The sequence below is a fragment of the Accipiter gentilis genome, chromosome 31 (assembly GCF_929443795.1).
Source record: "Accipiter gentilis chromosome 31, bAccGen1.1, whole genome shotgun sequence".
NCBI classification, from domain to species: Eukaryota; Metazoa; Chordata; class Aves; order Accipitriformes; family Accipitridae; genus Astur; species Astur gentilis.
The window spans coordinates 8,733,008-8,752,246 of NC_064910.1; the positions used below are offsets into that span (position 1 = coordinate 8,733,008).

Genomic DNA, 19,239 nt, shown 5'->3' on the forward strand with positions numbered 1-19,239 from the left:
CTGCAGGCCAGCCCCTCACTTGGTGATTTAATGACAGCAAAGCTATGAAGACAGAAACCTTCCAGCTCCACAGCATACAGCCAAAGTCACCTAGGAAGTAACTTTGAAAATTACTGCTTAGAGAAATCCAGCAGCAAGACACTCTTTTCAATTTTGTTAATGAAAAATAATAAAAATCAACAGTTGAAGACATCTTTAGAAGGAGCACTGGAGAAAATACATGCCATTATTTCATGGTTTTTCCAAATGAATTCAACTGGATATGAAGTGACCTATCTAAAGGCAAATGCCAGTATCAACTCCATTTCCAAAGCAGTATCCCTTCTACGATAGGGTATAAAACTGAATTTCTTAATAAAATTAATCTCAAGTCCCTGATGGTCTTATGAATTTGGTGACAACAACTTTGATCACTTCATTAATTCTGAAAGTTTAATTAAAGTTGTGCACAAGTACAAACAGGAACTGTAAGTAACTGATCACAAGTTGTGATTCTGAGACTAACCAGAATAAAGTAAGCTCTTGTCAAGAAAGGCTTGATCTTGCATAGCTAAACTTGGAAGAAGTTCCTGCTCCATCTTGCATGCTGAAATGCTGGAGTTTTTCTGCATAATAAATAAGGCACAGCTCAAACAATCAGCCTGACTGGATTATCTTCATCCTGAAAAAAACTCTTGAGACAACCAGGAAAGTTTTAAACCCCTAATGAGATTAAAAATTTATCTGGAGGTAATTGGCTAAAGCAGTGCCAGTGAAGCACCGTAAAGCTGAAGCTGTGGGGGTTGTCCTCTGGCTGAAAATCAGCAGCATGGAAACCTGTGTCCCACTCCCTGCTCCACAGAGCAGAAACCTGGGCAAGTGTCTGGGCAGCCCACACTGCGGGCTGCCTGGAAGCTCAGCCCATCAGGTACATCACACACCTGCGTGGTATGACATGCAGTATGAAGCTCCTGCTTCAGCAGTGAAGACCACAGTTGGATGAGAGGCATGGGTTGACTACTGTAACAGAGCTGCTTGGAGCGCCAGGCTCATCGCCAGCCCATTCCAATGTCAGCTTTCCTCAAAGCACAGGGCTGGAGAGGGGCTCCTTGGCTGCCACAGTCCCATCTCAGGCAACTGCCTGCCAAACAGAAGATAAGCCCAGTCAGAAGTTCACAAAACACTGTTCCTTAGTTAACTGAACTGTGCTCACTCCTGACAACTGTTGCTGAAATCTTTTTAGCAAGAAACAAAAGCTTTCATCTTTTAAAAGGTGATGCTCTCTTCATGCGGAGTCATGTGCTAACATGCCTTTAGAGCTACAAAAAACTATTCCTTCACTCCTAATGAAATCTGAAAAAATGCCATATTTGTTCAGTACTTAGATGATTCTTTTCAGTGTATCTTGCATTACTGTAATTTTTGAGGCATATAACACTACCAAATACAGATAAAAGCCTGATGACCCCTTCGCACCAAGGTTGGAAACATCTTGGCAGACTGTTAGGGTGCATAAGGAAATGCTCAGAGAGGCATTTATCACTTGTCAAATGAGACAATGCCGAGATGCCCAAAATATTTTGTTAACATATTAAGGACACCCTGAGGAGAGAACACCAGCACACTTGCATCAGACTGCTACCTTGGAAGAGAAGTCTTCCATCTCACTTGAGAGAGGTATTTCAGTGACATGAAAGTACACTTAAGTTTGCAAGGTCAGCTTTGCAGACCTTAAATTTGCTGAACACTGCTGAAAGACTAAGTGAGGGTGAAAGACATTCTGGGTGTGCCTGGAGCCCAGGAAAGAAAAAAACCAAAAAAAACAACAAAACCCCAAAAAAGAACTTAAAATAGCATTTTTCCCACTTTGACAAACCTTTCAAGCAACAGAAGACTGTCTGGAACTTCTGTAGGGCTGGAGAGCAGCCTGCAGCTACAAGACTTCAAGATTTATTTGTTTTAAAACTTATCAACTGCTGCTGCTGGACAATTAGCACATTTGTAACACTGCTAAGGACATAAGGTTTCAATACAGTGCATTTTGGGCGAGGCAGTATATATTTACAGGGGAAATATACATCAAACATGAAGTACTTTTATCTTACCTAATATGATTCCTTGAAAAACAACTTATGCTTTTAAAGGCCAATACAAATATGCATTATTTTAATCTTAATGCTAAAGGAAGACAGAAAAAAAGCGTATTTACAATGTTAACACTTCAGTTAAGAGAGCTTTGTATTGCTATCCAATTATGCTGTCTGCCCAGCTTTTGGACCTATATAAAAACCGCAACATTAATGTTACACACATCAGGTGGGCATAACCACCATCCATAGCTACATCAGAATAAACCAAGTTATAGGGATATAGCTTAACAGTATAAGACTATCAATGTAGTACGTACCACACAGCAGTACCATGATGTGGTTCATACTTGTAACAAAACACCTCAAGGCACTCAGCATATCTTCTTCTCACCACCTATAGTAAAAGATGCTCCAAATCTGAAGGAATCAGCAAGCACTGTCGTCAACCACCCTGCTGAGAGGTAGGGTATCTTGTGTTTTCCTCTTCAAGGACATGAAATAAGGCACGCCCTGAGTGCCACCTTGAGATCAAAGACCAGAAGACAGCCAGCACCTCTCCCTCCCCAGCAAGTTTCAGTCCCTGTGTCCAGGCAGTCTTGCATTGGCTTGGATTTGAGAGGGGAACATCGCTGGACCCCACATCACTACAGTTCACGTCTGGAGAGTTTACATACCTGTAACCCTCAAATTATGCTGTACTGCAATGTTTTCTAATCAAATAATTTAATACCCGATTTATCAAAGTAAGGAAGTCATTTGTTTTCTTTTTCACTGAACCGTGGTGAAAAAAGGTTACTGTTTTATTCAGCATCATAGTTACATAACAGTTGTCTGTTTCTATTACTAGAAAGAATTCATTAAAATAGTCCTGAAAGATACCTTTTCCTTCTCCAATGATTTCAAAACTATGCCTTTTAATGCCAATTCCACACAGTTATGGATTTGATTGGTAGTAGTCAGTTATAGCAATTGTCAAGGCACAAGCTCAGCTCTGCACATCCGCTGCAGCTTGCATTATAAAAGGGATATGCCAGTTACGTCTTCACTTAAAAACGCATAATCCCTTTATCATATATTGCAACAGGAGAAATTAACGTTAAACACAGACTATGAAAGGTAAAGGATTTATTTCTGATATGATTTGTAGAGTTAAATTAAAAACCTACTGAATACTTTATGTAGTAGATGAACATAACCTTAGTACTTACTTTCTAACAGTTTATTTAATGGTTGGAAGTGTACAACATGAAGTAGGCCTTATGTTTAATATTGTTCAATTTTGCTTATTGTTAGATGAGATTAAAATACAGTAGCCATCCCTTTAGATTATGTTGCAACACTGATCATGTGCCTTGATAAGTAGGAACAATGATTCATTAAATAAACAGTGATGACATAACATGTAGGGAAGACTTTGGATTGTCTATTTAAAATGTCAACATAATAGGCAATTAATAAAACTTCATTTTAAGTGCACTTCCACATGCTTTGTCTATAATATAGCAAAAACTTCCTATCTTTTTTCCAAACACTTCACTCCCTACTCTAAAGCTGTTCAGTTGAAAATGCACTTTCCCAAGTAAACTTTTTTAAAAAAGTAACTAAAATTTCTACCCTTTCATATGCTAAGAAATGTTTCCTAATTAAAAACACAGTTTATTACAAGACATGTGAAGACAACATATAGTGAAATGAATTTTAATTGTTGTGCTGTGACTAAAGTAAAGTTCTCAAGGCTGCAATTTAACATTCCAAGTTCTCCCTTCCATCTTTATTGATTCTTAAGGTTTTGCACAGAAACTCTTTGGGGGCTAGAACAGCAGTAATTGCATCACACTGGTTTCCAAGACTTCAAGTTTCAAAAGCAAACTCTTCAAAAAGTACAGTTCTTGATTTGATTAGATACAGGGACAAAAATATAGCACATACTTGAAGGTTACATGGTCTACAAATGATGGCAATATTTTCCTTGGGAGAGTACAGTTTGTTTTCTTGTAAATACTCAAAAAGGCTCAACTTCAAGCAGTAATAAACACAAGCAAAAGTGATTTAACCCTTAAAATAAATATTCAGGAAAACCTCTCTGTACATACAAGTGAAAGAATATGTAACACTTTCACGCTAAAAGAAAAAAAATAAAGATTTTGTTCATATAAGCAGCTGAAATCTGCTGTTCCAGCCCAATGTCCCCAGTAAAGAAGGGAGGCACAAACACAGGTGACTACTGTAGCTCACTATCTTATGGCCTTTTTGGACAGGGACATCACCACCATCATTTTTTTAATCCCTTTGTTATATTTATTACAGCATGCCAAATCCTTTGGCATATGTGATGGCCTTCAATAATCTTTCTTTAAGCTTTTCTTTGCTTGAGTACTCCGGAAGCAAAAGTACATTAAAGCATGTGTGAGATGTAGGTAACCTGTGGGGTGGAAAAAAAAAAAATTCAGATCTGGGAACATGTAGTACAAAGAAATAAGTTGTTACTTCACAAATCCAAAATAATGAATTTAAAGAGAATCTACTTTGCTTAAAGATTCAAGTTTCAGATTTAACTAAGCTAACAAATTAAAAGCACAGAATTTGCTTCCATTTATAAACAAACAAGCAAAATGTAGATTTTTTAAATTTTTTTTTTTTATTTACCTCTCTGTATCTGGGCCATTTTTGGCTATGATCATCTTTAACTTTCCAAGTCCTCCCACAGGGGCTCTGTCTGTGCCTGTTGTAAACTGCAAGAATAGTCTTTTCTGTTCATCTGTAAATGAATGGACTATTTCCCAGAATTCCCTATCAAGGACAAAATCAAAAAGTAAGTAAACTGAAAACTTTGGTATAAGTGAGACTTTCAAAAGTAACTGAACTTTTAAGGTTTAGTAATCCAATCAATCTCAATGTCAAGTTTACGAGTTGCATTCATAAACCAAAACTAACAGTAATGTATTTACCAATCAATGAGATTCAAAAGTAGAAATGAGAAATGTTACCAAAACACTGCAGTTTAACTGTTTTTAAATGTTAAATTTGGCGAGCAAGTGATCTGCAAATATTCTTCCTTTCTTTTATTATTCCTGTTTCCTAAGGAATTATACTGGTTCCACTACACTGTCCATTTCTACCACCTTCTTAACACACCACAGTAAACAAATGCAGCTGCTGTCAAAGGTTTTCTACCCTAGCAGGAACTAGTTAAGTAGTTAGCAAAGTTTAGATGACCAAAGACGCACACTTCTCTGACCCTTGCCTTCAGAGTTCTCTAGTCAAAGGGGACTAGAAGGTAAAAACATTGAATTTACTTGATTTCTAATTGGAGAAGAAAGTTCTACACATGTAACCTATTAAAAAATTCAGTGCTTGTGATAATTTTTTTTTTTAAACAACAGCAGAGAGAGCAGTGGTGATTTATTGAAACAGCCTTGTTTATGCTAGGGATTATTTAACTATATGGTATAAGAGAAGGACAAAAAATGTAGGGAAAAAATCCCTTTTAAGCTTTACCAATGTTCACTGGAAGCTAAAGACAATGCTTATACTATCTGCTCTTTTCTAATAACAGTACTTGAGTAAACTGAAATTATACGTAAGACACTTGCATCTCCAAGCACTAAAACAATACTAAATCTTACAATATTAAATTCATTATAAAGGAAGAGGCATGTAAAGTGTTTTTAATCTTTCAGAAATTAGAAAAAATTACCTAATAATAAGAGAGTCTCTTGTATAGCCACCATCATATTCTGTAGTTTCTTCTAGTGCTTGAAAATCTAAATTCTGTAAAGAAGATGACATTTTTAAAAGTGACCACTAATTATATACTTAGGATCAAAAAGCTCCACTTTCTGGTGTACATTCAGGGCTCTTACCCTACTTCCACAAATAAGTAATTCAATTTCCTCTGGTCTAAATAAATATTTCAAAGGAGATTCATTGGTCACCATGTGGAATCCTCTCCGAAAGGCCTTGAACTGCTTTTCTACTGATTTATTGAGTATATAGTCAGCATACAGATTGACAAATTCCTGTAAGGAAACAATCCCAAAAAAACCCTTAGTACTTCAACACATGCCACTTGAAGTATGTCCCAAAAATACAAGAGCCTGAAATATATTTAATTCTATAATTCTACGTAGATTATCTGGGCTCAGCTTCTACTCAGCAATAATGAAGAGTAAGTCTCAAATATTTCTCAAGCAGGTCAAACACCACACACAGAAGCTACGTATGCATGTATCTATGCTTTTGTTAAGAAAGAAACCTTTTCTGCTTACAACTACACTGTGCTATAGCAATTTTAAAAGGCTTTTAAACTTAAATTGTAAGTGAGACCAAACCTTTATAGAGTGATACATAGTTCTGCATAGAGTATCTAAAAATTACAATTACATTAAAAAAATTACTTGAGCGTACCTTTCTATTTTCATTTGTAATAGGAATTTTATCACCGTTTTCCTTTAAATCATGCATCATTGGATTGCCAAAGAGATCCGTATGAGATATTTGAAACGTTATCATCATATCATCTTCCACACTTCCTTCATACTCTAGTAAGTCTCTCAAACTCTGGTAAAGAACCTAACAGAATAAGAAATACATGTCCATCATAAATAAGTTTCAATAGATTTCACTGAGTCATGAAATCATCTGCCTCAAAAAAAGTTGTTACATTCTATGACACAAGTCACCCAAGATCTCCCATAACACTCCAAACAAAGGTATATTGAGCTCAGTGTTTGTAAAACACAACCAATAGCAGATATTAAGGAAAGATAAAAAAGAAACATGGCAATGAGTGATAACTCCCTTCGAAGGGCCTGTCAGTGCCCAGGAATCTTCCTAAATGCAATGGTCAGACCTGTAGCTTAAGAGCCACTGATTACATCTGTTGGTGGCAAGGGCCGGTGAACACCCTATCCTCCATGCTCTATAGCATTAGAAAAAGCATTGGGAGGCTTGACTACTGCGGATTTCATTTTTGTTTTGAGAAGCTCTGAAGGAAGCGTTTAAGTGATATTAAAGAGTTTAAAAAGGATTACTTTAAAAGAAGTCAGTGTAGGTGTCGGAGGAGAAACATAAGAGTAGGGGAGCAAAAATAAGAAATGCCCTGACTGCCTTGTTCCACAGAAATAAATTCACTTTTTCTGTCATAAAAAGTTTTGAGTATGTAATAAAAAATTACAGGGAACTGGGAGCACTGTGTATTTCTCAACATCACTTTACAGAGAAACTAGTCAAAGCTGGCATGCTGTTGTATGTAACCATCCAAAGCAGACTAGATAACATATTTTTTGACTACATATGCCTCATTTTCTGATTAAGCAAAAATAAAAGGCAAGTTCTTTTTAAACAGTATCAGTTTACTCATCTTTTTTGAATAGCTGAAGATTTTGCATAACTGCTTATGAAAAGGGAAATGTCCCACCATTTGAAACCATGGAATCACAGAATGGTTTGGGTTGGAAGGGACCTTTAAAGATTGCCAAGTTCCAAGCCCCCTGCCATGGGCAGGGACACCTTCTACTAAACCAGGTTGCCCAAAGCCCTGTCCAACATGGCCTTGAACACTTCCAGGGATGGGGCATCCACAACTTCCCTGGGCAACTTGCTCCAGTGCCTCACCACCCTCACAATGAAGAATTTCTTCCTTTCCTCTAATCTAAATCTACCCTCCTTGAGTTTACAGCCATTAGCCCTTGTCCTATCACTACATGCCCTTGTAAAAAAGTCCCTCTCTGGCTTCCTTCCAGTACCCTTTAGGTACTGGAAGGCCACTATAAGGTCTCCCTGGAACCTTCCCTTCTCCAGGCTGAACAACCCCAACTCTCTCAGCCTGTCTTCATAGGAAAGGTGTTCCAGCCCTCTGATCATCTTCGTGGCCCTCCTCTGGACTCACTCCAACAGGTCCATGAACTTCTTATGTTGGGGGGCCCAACATGCCAGATGCAGTACTGCAGGTGGGGTCTCACGAGAGCTGAGCAGAGGGAGAGAATCACCTCCCAGCCATGCTTCTTTTGATGCAGCTCAGGATATGGTTGGCTTTCTGGGCTGCGAGTGCACATTGCTGGGTCACATCGAGCTTCCTCGTCAACCAACACCCCCAAGTCCCTCTCCTCAGGGATGCTCTCAATCCACGCATCCCCCAGCCTGTATTTGAGCTTGGGATTGCCCTGACCCATGGACAGGACCTTGCACTTGGCCTTGTTGAACTGGAAATGAAGCATACTAATAACTCATACTAGCTAGCATGATGGAAGGTTACTGATGATCTTTGAAGATGGTGCATGGCCAACACATCCTGCATACATACTTCTATGCTCTATCTACTAAAGCATGAGCACAGCTTAGTGTTTTTGTATAGCCATGAACTGGAGAGAGGTGGGGGAAGATGAACACTAATCACTACTCCCAAACTGCAGGGATCTTTATGAACTGCCTCATCTATCTTTTGCTTTAGACAAAAACCAATGAGTATCACACCTTTGCATGCCTACTGTTACTTTCACATTTTTTGTAGAAATCTACTTCTACAAATAGATATAAACAGCCTAATTTTAGAAGTCTCTTTGGGAAGATACTATTAATAATAGTTTATGCTTAATGGTATTAAGCAATTCAGGCAGTATGTAAAAAAATAGAACAAAGCTTTATTGGTATCCAAGTTGACTTGACAATTCTGCCTCCTCCAAACCAGATGTACTAAGAGGTTTTATTGCTTATGATTTTAACAAATACAGACTCTTCACACAAGTCACTGGTTATGTCACTTCCACTTCTGACAGCGGTCTTGTGTTTAATTTAAATCTAGATTAAGTTATTGCATGGAAAATGCATTAATAAACTCAAAGAGCACAATGAACTTACAGGATGAGAGTCTGCCAGATCACGGAAAGTTCCTTTTTTGCCCATTAGCTTCCTGTAGACAACCATGGGAAAATGTACATCCAGTATACAGTTATTGTAAATAGCCAGACCCAGTACTATGCCAATCAGTGTAAACTGACCCTCAGTCTCAAAAGAGGATGGATTAAACCAAAACAGTTTTGTAGATTCATCATATGTGAACATCCCTGTAAAAAAATGATTTTGAACAATTATGGTTACATTTCAATAAAAATTACAAGTAAAACATACCATTATAAACCCATTTGCATTATAATGCCTCTAAAGAGTGTTTAACTTAACATTACGCTGAATTTAATGGCAAAGAGAAGCTACTTACCTTAGGGTAACTGGAGCTGCTCAAAATACTGTTACTCACATTACCACTAAAAGTATACAGGAGACCTGTGATACAACATCCTGCAATGCCACTGAAGCTGTACGTACACAACCTTTCATCCCCTTCCATTACTGAGGAAGCAGCAGCACATTGTCAACATAGATTGTATCTTTGATAAATACAACAGTGCAAAACACCATCAAAAAACATGTGGTGAAATAATCCTGAAGAACTCCAATTACTATGAAGTGATAGCCTTTCCTCAAAAGCTTTTCTGGGCAGTTCCAGCAAAGGAACAGGACTAGATGCAGCCCTATTATTAAACTGGAAGCTATGATGATGGAGCTGGGATTAACTATCACATATGATCGTAGATGCTCAATAGATTTTTTTTTTTTTTTTTTTTTATTAAAGGTACTCGATAAGGTCCACTGTTGCTGCACCTATCACATACATTCTAACTTGAGGGGAAAATGTAACATGGGATTGTTGTTTCACCGGAGGGCTTGCAATTTTAACAGCTTGTCATTCTTGAAAGGGAGAGGTTTTGCTTTGTTCCCCTATCCCTTTGTCTGATTCAGCTCACTATTTCAGGTGACCAATCTCCTGCCAAGTTCACAAGCTGAGTATCTTCAGAGAAGGTTTCAACAAACTGCTGAACTGGCACATGCCAGGAGCTGGAGAGAGCAGATAGGACTGTACAGACAAGGAAAGGGCAAAGAGTCCCTTACCCTTTTGGCTGTAGCAAGCCACTAGATTAGCTCTTGTTTATGAAACCAGTTTGTGTACAGGCTATAAACTATTTAAGTGAGTCCCACAGTTAAAATCCATTGCTTACCTGACTAGATACTGAAGCAAGATAAATGCAAACCCCATAGACTTAAGGGAAGGGAGAGACCACCCTGGATAAGTATAGTCCCAGTGACCTGTTGCTTGTACAGCTAAGTGTCATGATTTCCAGGCATGGAAACAACATTTTAAAACATTTTAATTTTTTCAGAACAGTAGACAAGCTGCATATTAAAAGCAGCATGTCCTTGCAGGTATAAAGACAGAAGCATAAAAGACTGGTGCAGGGAGCAAGGGAAGAGAGTAAGATGGAAATGTTACTGTTAAAACACAAATACAAAACTCTGGCTCCAATATATCAAATTACTCCTAGTTCTTAGCTAACTACAATCAAATCTGACATTACTGTCACATTTTGGATCTGTACCCCTTTTAGATTAAATCATTAGAAGAACTGAGACTATCAGATTTTTTAAGCTGGAGGAAATAACTCAAAAACTCACCATAGTCCTACTCTGGTTTTTTTTTGCAGAAGCTCTTCCTCTTTGGTTTGTTTACTAATTCTAGAAGCTAATCACAAAGCAAAGCGAGGAGAAAGGTGAGAGAACAAACAAGGGAACCCTGCAACCCTACACTACTGATTTATATCTAAACACGTAATGGTAGCTTTCACTAACTATACACAGTTATTCCTTTTCATCACTTCTCCTTAGGAGGATGACTGATGATGACATAGTGAGCATCAATGGGTCAAGTACTCGCATAATCACCAAGAAATCTGGAGGGCTTCAGAGAGAAGCAGCAGCAGATATAGAAAGGCACTACATAAACATAGAACAGCCCAGATTGGAAGGGACCTTCAAAAATAATTTGGTCCAATCTTTCATGGGAAAAATCTGATAAATTAGTAAATTATTAGAACACATACCAATATCTGGATTGAAGATTTCTTCCACGACCAGTTGAAAGAATTCTTTGGAAACACCTCCTTCATCTACCCCTTGCTCTCCTTCAAATTCAACATACAATTGCTTCTTCAAGTCTGCAGGATTTTCCATGGCAATCATCTCTAACTATTGAGTGAATAGATAGAAGTATTTCATTAGTAAATCTGTTTACTAGAAGAGTCAATTGAGTATCAAATAATGAAATCAAAACTACCCTCCAAACCTAAGAGATCAAGTATAAATCACAACAGTAAAATATCAGAAACCAATAGTAGTGCTAAATCACTCTATGCATGTATTAGAATTTGGGGATTAACACAGCAAGAAACTTACCACAGATCTGCTCTGTTAGCCAACTAAATCTGTTAGCGTTCTCCATTTCTATTCTTTTAAGCACTTACTTTAAATAAGTTAGCATTGTGTTGCACAAAATTCACAGAAAACAGTATGAAAACAAGATGTATTACTGGGATAATTAAATTCATCTGACAATGAAAAGAGACTGCAATCTGATCTACATGTTTGACAATGAATGGTTTTGTGAACGGATTACACAGATATGTTTTCAGAACTTTCATGTGATAATTTAAAGTGGAAGACAGAAGACAAGCATTTGACTAGCAGCTGCATCTTGCAAACAAAGAGCTGGGGGAAAAAACCCCCAGAAATAAAAAGACACTAATATTACAGTCAAATCAGTCCCCTCTCCTCCTGACCCTAATGAAGAAGTCTCAGAAATCTCTTGCTCTTATTTTTTTCAGTGCCTTTAAACAGATTTACTGCATTGCTTCCATGAAAGTGAAAATTCAGTTAAGGTCAAACAGAAGTTGTGACATTTCATAGGAAAGGGCTGCATGTCTATATAAAGGCCATTACAGGTCTTTCACTTTCTTCCAACAAAAATGTATCCTTTCAGTAAATCAGAAGTTATGCAGGAATATTTTGCAGCTGGTAAGAAACATACTGCTTAAAAGCGTAAACATATTGGTTAAACCTGTGCAGCATGATTACATTAAACGTACCTACATGGCAAAGAAAACTCAACTGCAGTAAAGTAAGGCACAGATGGACCTGTACATTCCTCTACCAAACCATATTACTGGTGAGATTTGCCTCTAATCCAGGCTAGAGCACACTGTAGTTACCAGCAGGTGTCCTTAACACGCCAAACCTTTTTATTTCACTACCCTACCTTACCCCCACACACGCCAACACATTCTTTACGTCCCAGAATTTTACTACACAAGTGTAAAAGAAAACAGGAACAGAACAAAGAGGATAAAGGCAGCAATAATGACACCATCAACCCATAAAGTGACACCACCAGTAAGATACATTTTCTCCTGGTAACTGCTGAGTTAGCCAGCCAGCCATGTTTCAAGCAGCACAGCAGGGCTAGTTGGGTGAAAGAGCTAAGGTGGTTAGCATAACAGGTTTGAAAACTTTGAAGCTCCTCATGTGAAACCAGCATGTGAAGACTTGCACTAACTGGTATTGAAAAACAGTATCAGGAAGAGAGTGTAACTCCGTAGCTTATAAAGCTCAGTTAAAAAAATGGAGGCAAGCCACGTAGACCCCGATAATGACAGCGAGTCAGAATAGCTGACTAAGATACATATTAAATTACAAGATTATCTGGAAAACTTAGTTATGTACTACCTAAAGCATTTGGTATTCTATTGCATATCATTTGCAATGAACTATTTTTGCCCCAAGGAGACCAAATAACATTTATTCTTTGAAATTCACTCTATTTTATCAACAATACTTCTGCAGCAAAAACCATGTTGCAGTTCTCCCCCATTGGTATTCTCATCATGCTTTCCATAATAGTGTAGTTTTGCATCTTGCTTTTCATGTATATCTTAAAATTATGCATCTTACAGAAGTGTAAAAAATTTTTGTTCCTGAATAGGACGACAATGGCACCTAAGCCATGTTCCAAATACCACTGAGACTTTTTAAATACAGAGAAGTAGCATTTATTTTAAGACTGTAAATACAGGTTATACATTCAAGCTAGACAGACAGAAGTTCTCCTATTTGAATCCCTTCCACTTGCAACTGGCACTAACAATGCTTTGTTTTTTTCTCTCCAGTCATGACTTTGTTGGCTTTGTAGTATTTACCACCAGCAATATACTATTTTGCAAGTTTTATGAATTTTTATGAGTTCTGAGAAAGCAAGTATTGCCTCTGCTTTTCTTTTGGGACTGCAACCCTTTGTCATTGTGTAAAGGCTCTCTTGTGTCACAGAAATACACTTACACCAAGGAGAGTGCTCATATTTATACATATAAAGCAATTAAAAAAGTTATTTCAAAATTATTTTTTTGGCTGAGAACTATGCTGAAATGAGTGATGTAATCAAAGAGCAATATTAAAAAAAGGGGAAGGAAACACTTAGTTGAGCAATGCTGGCTGGGCAGATTGGAACAGTGCTGTCGTAGTTTAACCCCAGCCAGCAACTAAGCACCATACAGCTGCTCACTCACTCCTCCCCACTTCTAGTGGGATGGGGAAGAGAATCAGAAAAAAAAAGTAAAACTCGTGGGTTGCGATAAGAATACTTTAATAACTAAATTAAAATATAACAACAACAATAAAAAAATATATTACTACTACTACTAACACTAGTAACATTAATAATGATGAAAAGAAATATAACAAAAAGAGAAATAAACCCCAAGAAAAAGATAAGCCATGCACAATGCAATTGCTCGACACTCACTGACCGATACCTGAGAAACAATTTGCCCCTCCGGCCATCTCCCCCCAAGTTTATCTACTGAGCATGATGTGGTATGGTATGGAATATCCCTTTGGCTACTCCAGGTCAGCTGTCCTGGCCATGCTCCCTCCCAGCCTCTTGTGCACCTGCTTGCTGGCAGAGCATGGGAAACTGAAATATCCTTAGTTTAGGATAAGCATTACTCAGCAACAACTAAAACATCAGCATGTTATCAACGTTATTCTCACACTAAATACAAACCACAGCACTGTACCAGCTACTAGGAAGAAAGTTAAACTCTATCGCAGCTGAAACCAGGACAGGTATGCTGCATGTCTGAGGCAATCATATAAAGGATTACCAAAAAGGCCGTATTTTGAGTCAAAGCCTAATGTTCCTTGAAGTAGATTCTGTAACCAGGACAATGTTGCTAAGTGGCTCAACTGAAGGTTGCGGATTTAGCTGCTCCTTTGAACATCCATGTCTCAACACTGATGCTTCACAAGAAAACTGAACTCAGTGGAAAACACAGCATTAGTCACGATGGTAGAGGCACTGCATTTTAGCAGAACTGCAGCAGTGTTTCTACAGCAAGGAAGTATGAACTTCAGTTTAAAGTTGTTTGTTTTTATAAATAATCAGACCTGCCACGTGAACATGCTGCTGGATAAACCCAATCTATGTGTGTGTAAATTCCCAAAGTTTTAGAAGCCAATATGTTTTCTGTCACAATGCTTTGACTGGCCAAGCAGATGAAGTCATCATTACATTTTTCATGGACTTCCCAAATAGCATGTGTGTAGCATGTCTGAAGCAGCAGCATCAAAAACTAAGTATGAATTGAGAAGCTGAAAGCTGAGACACAACGTTATAAAGAATACCTGCATTTTGTTGGCTGAAACATGATATTGTGGCACAGCATAAGAGACTGTATAATTTACTTTGCTTACAGAACAACATTGTGCTTTCCTGAAAGACAGGAATCTTCCACTGGATGACAGAAATATGACAACATTTAAAAGCTTAACATAACACCAGAGTTTGGCCAACTTCTTAAAATTGATAGTAACTGAACTAATCTCTATTCATTTAAAAATGATCAAAATCCCCCTCAAGTTCTAGCAATGTAACATAGAAATTCTCTTTCAGGCAGTGGCAGGAATACTTTCCACACTTGAAGGCAAAAATGACACAAACACAACTAATTCAAGTTTGAAAGTACCAGCGACACATCATGACATAAGTTGGTCACTACGTTTTTTTCTGCGAAGTGGCATGTGAAGTAATACTTAAAGTGACTAAGAAGCATCCTCTCAAGCTGTACTTATGGTTCATGCATACACTTGCCAGTGGAGCTTGCATACACGAACAGTCACACGTGTTCTGCATGCAACCAAGGCATACTATTGCCGAGATTTTCCACTGAACACACATAAACACTGATTTAGTCTAAAAGAACCTCAAAGCTCCTGAAGTACTTTGTTGCTAATGTACGAGAGAATCTGCCTACTGGCTTCAGTTGTCACATAAGAGTTTTTGCTCAGCAATATATTCAGCAGTCTTACAAGCAAGTGAGGCTTGCTGCTTGCAAGCCATCTACATTCAATGTGAAATTTGTCAAAGTGAGTTTCTAATTTGTGAGCAAGTACCAGCCAGACTCTGCTGAAAGAACCCACCACATTTTCACTTGCTGAACTTATGTGTCGTAACTCACACCCTTTAAATTACTGTTACCTGAGAATAAATCCACCTAAAATCGGGAGGGGGGGCAGGGGAGGCAGAGTAAACTCGGAAAGGGATGAAAAATAACTGTTGGATGGATAAAAAGGCAGAAGAGGGCATTTAAGGATAAACTTCATTACTATCATATCCACATAACATGAGTCAGCAGGAGTACAGCTAACCTCTTAAGCTTGTTAGACCCCAAAAAGCATGTTAAACGCTTTCAAGAACTGCAAACTGAACCACCAACTCCCAAATGTAAGGGTTCCTTAATAAAAGTGGGGACTAGCACTTCACTAATTCTAATATTCCTCCCCCCCCAGTGACTTTTCAGACTAACATACATACAAATAAGCACACAAAAAGTATATAATACAAAGAAAGCATGTTTCATTAAAATTCATTTCAATTAAAAAAAGAAAAATAGCTTTGATTCAAGTTTCATACATGTGAAGAAATTGAACAATGAATCCGTAAATAAAATTTTTGCTTAGATGTATGTGTTCAAGCAACTTTAAACAAATTATTGCTTCAAAGGTATTTAAAAGGTATTGCTTCAAATTCTCAATAAAAGAAAAAACCTACAGTAATAATAATAATAAAAATCACTTACCAGTGCTCATATTTGTTTTAATGAAGTCCAAAAAGTGAGAAGATGTACATACTGAATTCTAAAAGTTTAAATATTAAGTATTGGTAAGAGAAAAAACAGCTTGGTGATAACTTCATTAGCTCGACTAATTAGCAAAGAAAGAGCGGTACTTAGTCCATTTGCAAGAAGTTATGAAGGCTGATCAACATATTTGCTTGAAAAATATCCAACTTCAATAAGGAAAATATTAATAAGATCATCTCAACCTCATTTTAATCAATATTTCTGAAAATGCTTTTATCAGGAAGTTAGAGTTATTCCGTATGTAGTCAAAAAAGTCTACACTGATTATTCTGTAAAGACACAGGTCTAGTGACACAAGTACGTAATTACTTACAACTCAAACAAGCCTGTAAGTATTCAAACTCCAGAAATAACAAATGCAATTCAAGGGTAAAAATAATGGTAATTATAATTACTTACCTGTCATTTAAGCATGTTTGGAAACATTTTGCCACTGAACAGATCTAAGAATATGCTTTTACTAGTGAAGACTATCTTGGCAAGATCTTTCTGATAGTTTTCAGTGAGACCTTTCCAAAGTTCAATACTGCACCCAAAACTGCAACCATCAATGATGTAAACTCATACAATGCAGCTTTCACTTAGGTTTGATGCTGTCAGTGCTGCTACAGAAGCACAGAGTACCTCATCTTTGACTACAATTAAAGATAAAGCAAGTTACTTTAAGGATTAGGACATAAGACTGAAGATTCTCCAGACCTATTTTACACCAATTAGGAAGCAAAAATGAATTGTGAAAATTACCAAAATCACTTCTCAACCTGTTACAGAAGTACCTGTAACAACAGCATACAATTCTTAAACACATTAGGCACTCGCTGAAGAAACTGCAAGATGACAGTGTGGAACAGTATTTTCCCTGCAATACTTTTCCAGCTACCAGGAGACTTGCAGCTTACAGACTTTGAGGTTTGTGTGTGGGTCACATCAAAATGCCTGTAATGCCTATTACCTTTTGATGGATCTTTCTTTCATGAAGAGCTACAAGTTCTGGGCAAAGACATCCATAATTTTAAGGTACACAGTGTATCTTAAAAATCAGGAAAAAATATGTCATTTTGCTTATGTTAAGCCTGCTTCCTGATAATATGACTGGGTGCTACCAGTTGAAAAAACAGTATTTCCCATTCAACATCTCCATGCCATCTTTTATGTCCTCTCCATCACCCTTTTTACCATTAAGAGGGCTTTACAATCTCTCTGAAGAGACTCTGAACTCTGAATGTATTTCTATTGCATCTTTTTGATACTAAAATGAGAAGAAACAGATGAAAGAAACATAAGCACACCACAGTAAACAGAGACATTGTATTGTTCCATTTGCTCCTTTCTGACCTCCTAACACTTCCTCAGGAATATTTAATATCTCTTCCTTGAGCACTGATACTCCTTATTATCAGTCAAAACATACCAATAGTTAAAAGGTGACTTCTATACCCACTACATGTATCAACACAATTTTCTCTAAGTCCACATGATCTCAACAGCTACGTTGTTGCATCTGTTTGAAATGGCACATACTCCCTTCCTCCAGCTAGGATGGTGAGTCTTCATTCATCTCCATTTTACTGAATATAATCTATTTTCCACTTTCGAGAAATGCCTGGACCGCACTTGGTCTTGTTGACTAACACTACAGTTCAGCTCAGACTACCTGAATTTCGAACAATTTTATCTTTTCCCTTTATATTCTGTCCCAGAATAAACAGTTTAAAATTCTTACTCTCCTTGGGGCTTTGACAGAGTCAGATAACCATAATTTAGCATGTTCTGACAGCTTAAAATAACAGCCATAAGAGGATCCATGGCAACTGCCCAGGCATGTACTCGTAGACTGCTAGGCTGTGCAAGGGCTGCTGCAAGCCCATCACAATTTAAATTAGTATGTTTGAGCTTAATCTGATTTAAATTATTGAAATTTCCAACAGACCAAGAGTGTGCATGGTGGTGAATGCTGTGGCCCTGTTGCGATATAGCAGCTGCACCAACTTGATGTTGCCCATGAGCTTTCTAAGCACCATCAAACATTTTTTTGTCCTCAAAGATTTCAACTTCCTTCCACAACAAGCAATATGTGGAAGAAGGCCTTTTCTCATATTTATAGATTTCCCTTGTCATTATCAGCATGAAGAAGGAGGTCTGCTTCCTCTCTGCTGGAACTGACATTAAAATTAACATCTCCCTAAACCAAGGTCTTACTCTCTTTTAGCCCATCCTCTCCTAAAAATATAGTGCTGTCCCTCCCTTTTCCCCAGTATTTATGTATCCCAAAGCTGAACAGTCAAGAAAATAAACTCTATTGCATTAATGTGAGAAAACATAACTCGATACAACCCCAAATCTGATAGGTAGTGAAATTACAAAGAGTATTCTTAAATTAGAAAACTGGTACACAGTAGGCTTTAATTTAAAACAGTGTATTTCTCATTTGCCTAATATAAAATTGGGTTTACAGACAGAAGCCATTTCTGCATTGCAATTTTATTTTTCCTATTGGTACTGGAGACAAAGGTTTCCCCTGAAAAGTCATAATATCAGCAATTTCCCTGAAGCAGCTAACCCACCTGGAAATCCATAGGTACACAGAAAAATCAAGGTGGGAGTTCATTTAGGGCTCTCACAATTGACCTTCAGTAGCAGTTAGTGTCATCAAATTTAACTAGAAGTAACAGCTGGGTTGAGAGGCAAACCCAGGTACTTTTCTCCAGAGTCTCTCCAAATACTTGTCTGGCTCTTCAGCAACAAGCTTTAAAAAGCCAGGGTTAAATTAAAAATTTTGTAGACTTTATTGTGTTTTAGTAACAGAACACAGAAAAATGAGCTTCTAAAAAATAACAGCTTTAAGCAAAAAATAAAGGGAGGAAGAGTCCTAAAATGAAAAGACGTATTTACGGAAAAAAGTTTACTGTGAAACACTATAGTTTGTATCCTGTATAATTCCCATCTTCCAAAACTGTGTGAACAAATGGCTTTAAGTTTTACTTTGAGAAGCCAGCATATTCAGAAACAGGTTGCTCTCACAGTTCTTGGGTACTAACAGGTCTGTCTTCTCCTTTCTCAGTCATATCAGTATTTGCACCAAATTGCAA

At 37.6% G+C, this 19,239-nt stretch overlaps 1 protein-coding gene across 24 annotated transcripts in view; it reads right to left on the reverse strand.

The window, feature by feature from the left end:
- Nucleotides 1-3,179: 3,179 nt before the first annotated feature.
- Nucleotides 3,180-19,239, reverse strand: part of UBE3A (ubiquitin protein ligase E3A) — a 551,561-nt gene continuing 535,501 nt past the window's right edge. For all 24 annotated transcript variants that reach the window (XM_049834541.1, XM_049834533.1, XM_049834544.1 and 21 more), the window contains 7 exons: nucleotides 11,003-11,147; nucleotides 8,928-9,133; nucleotides 6,477-6,641; nucleotides 5,933-6,088; nucleotides 5,767-5,840; nucleotides 4,716-4,859; nucleotides 3,180-4,491 (listed from right to left, as the gene is read on the reverse strand). In XM_049834541.1, the coding sequence (XP_049690498.1) occupies nucleotides 4,371-4,491; nucleotides 4,716-4,859; nucleotides 5,767-5,840; nucleotides 5,933-6,088; nucleotides 6,477-6,641; nucleotides 8,928-9,133; nucleotides 11,003-11,147 (1,011 nt within the window). In that variant the 3' untranslated portion in view covers nucleotides 3,180-4,370. The remainder of the gene's footprint in view (nucleotides 4,492-4,715; nucleotides 4,860-5,766; nucleotides 5,841-5,932; nucleotides 6,089-6,476; nucleotides 6,642-8,927; nucleotides 9,134-11,002; nucleotides 11,148-19,239) is intronic.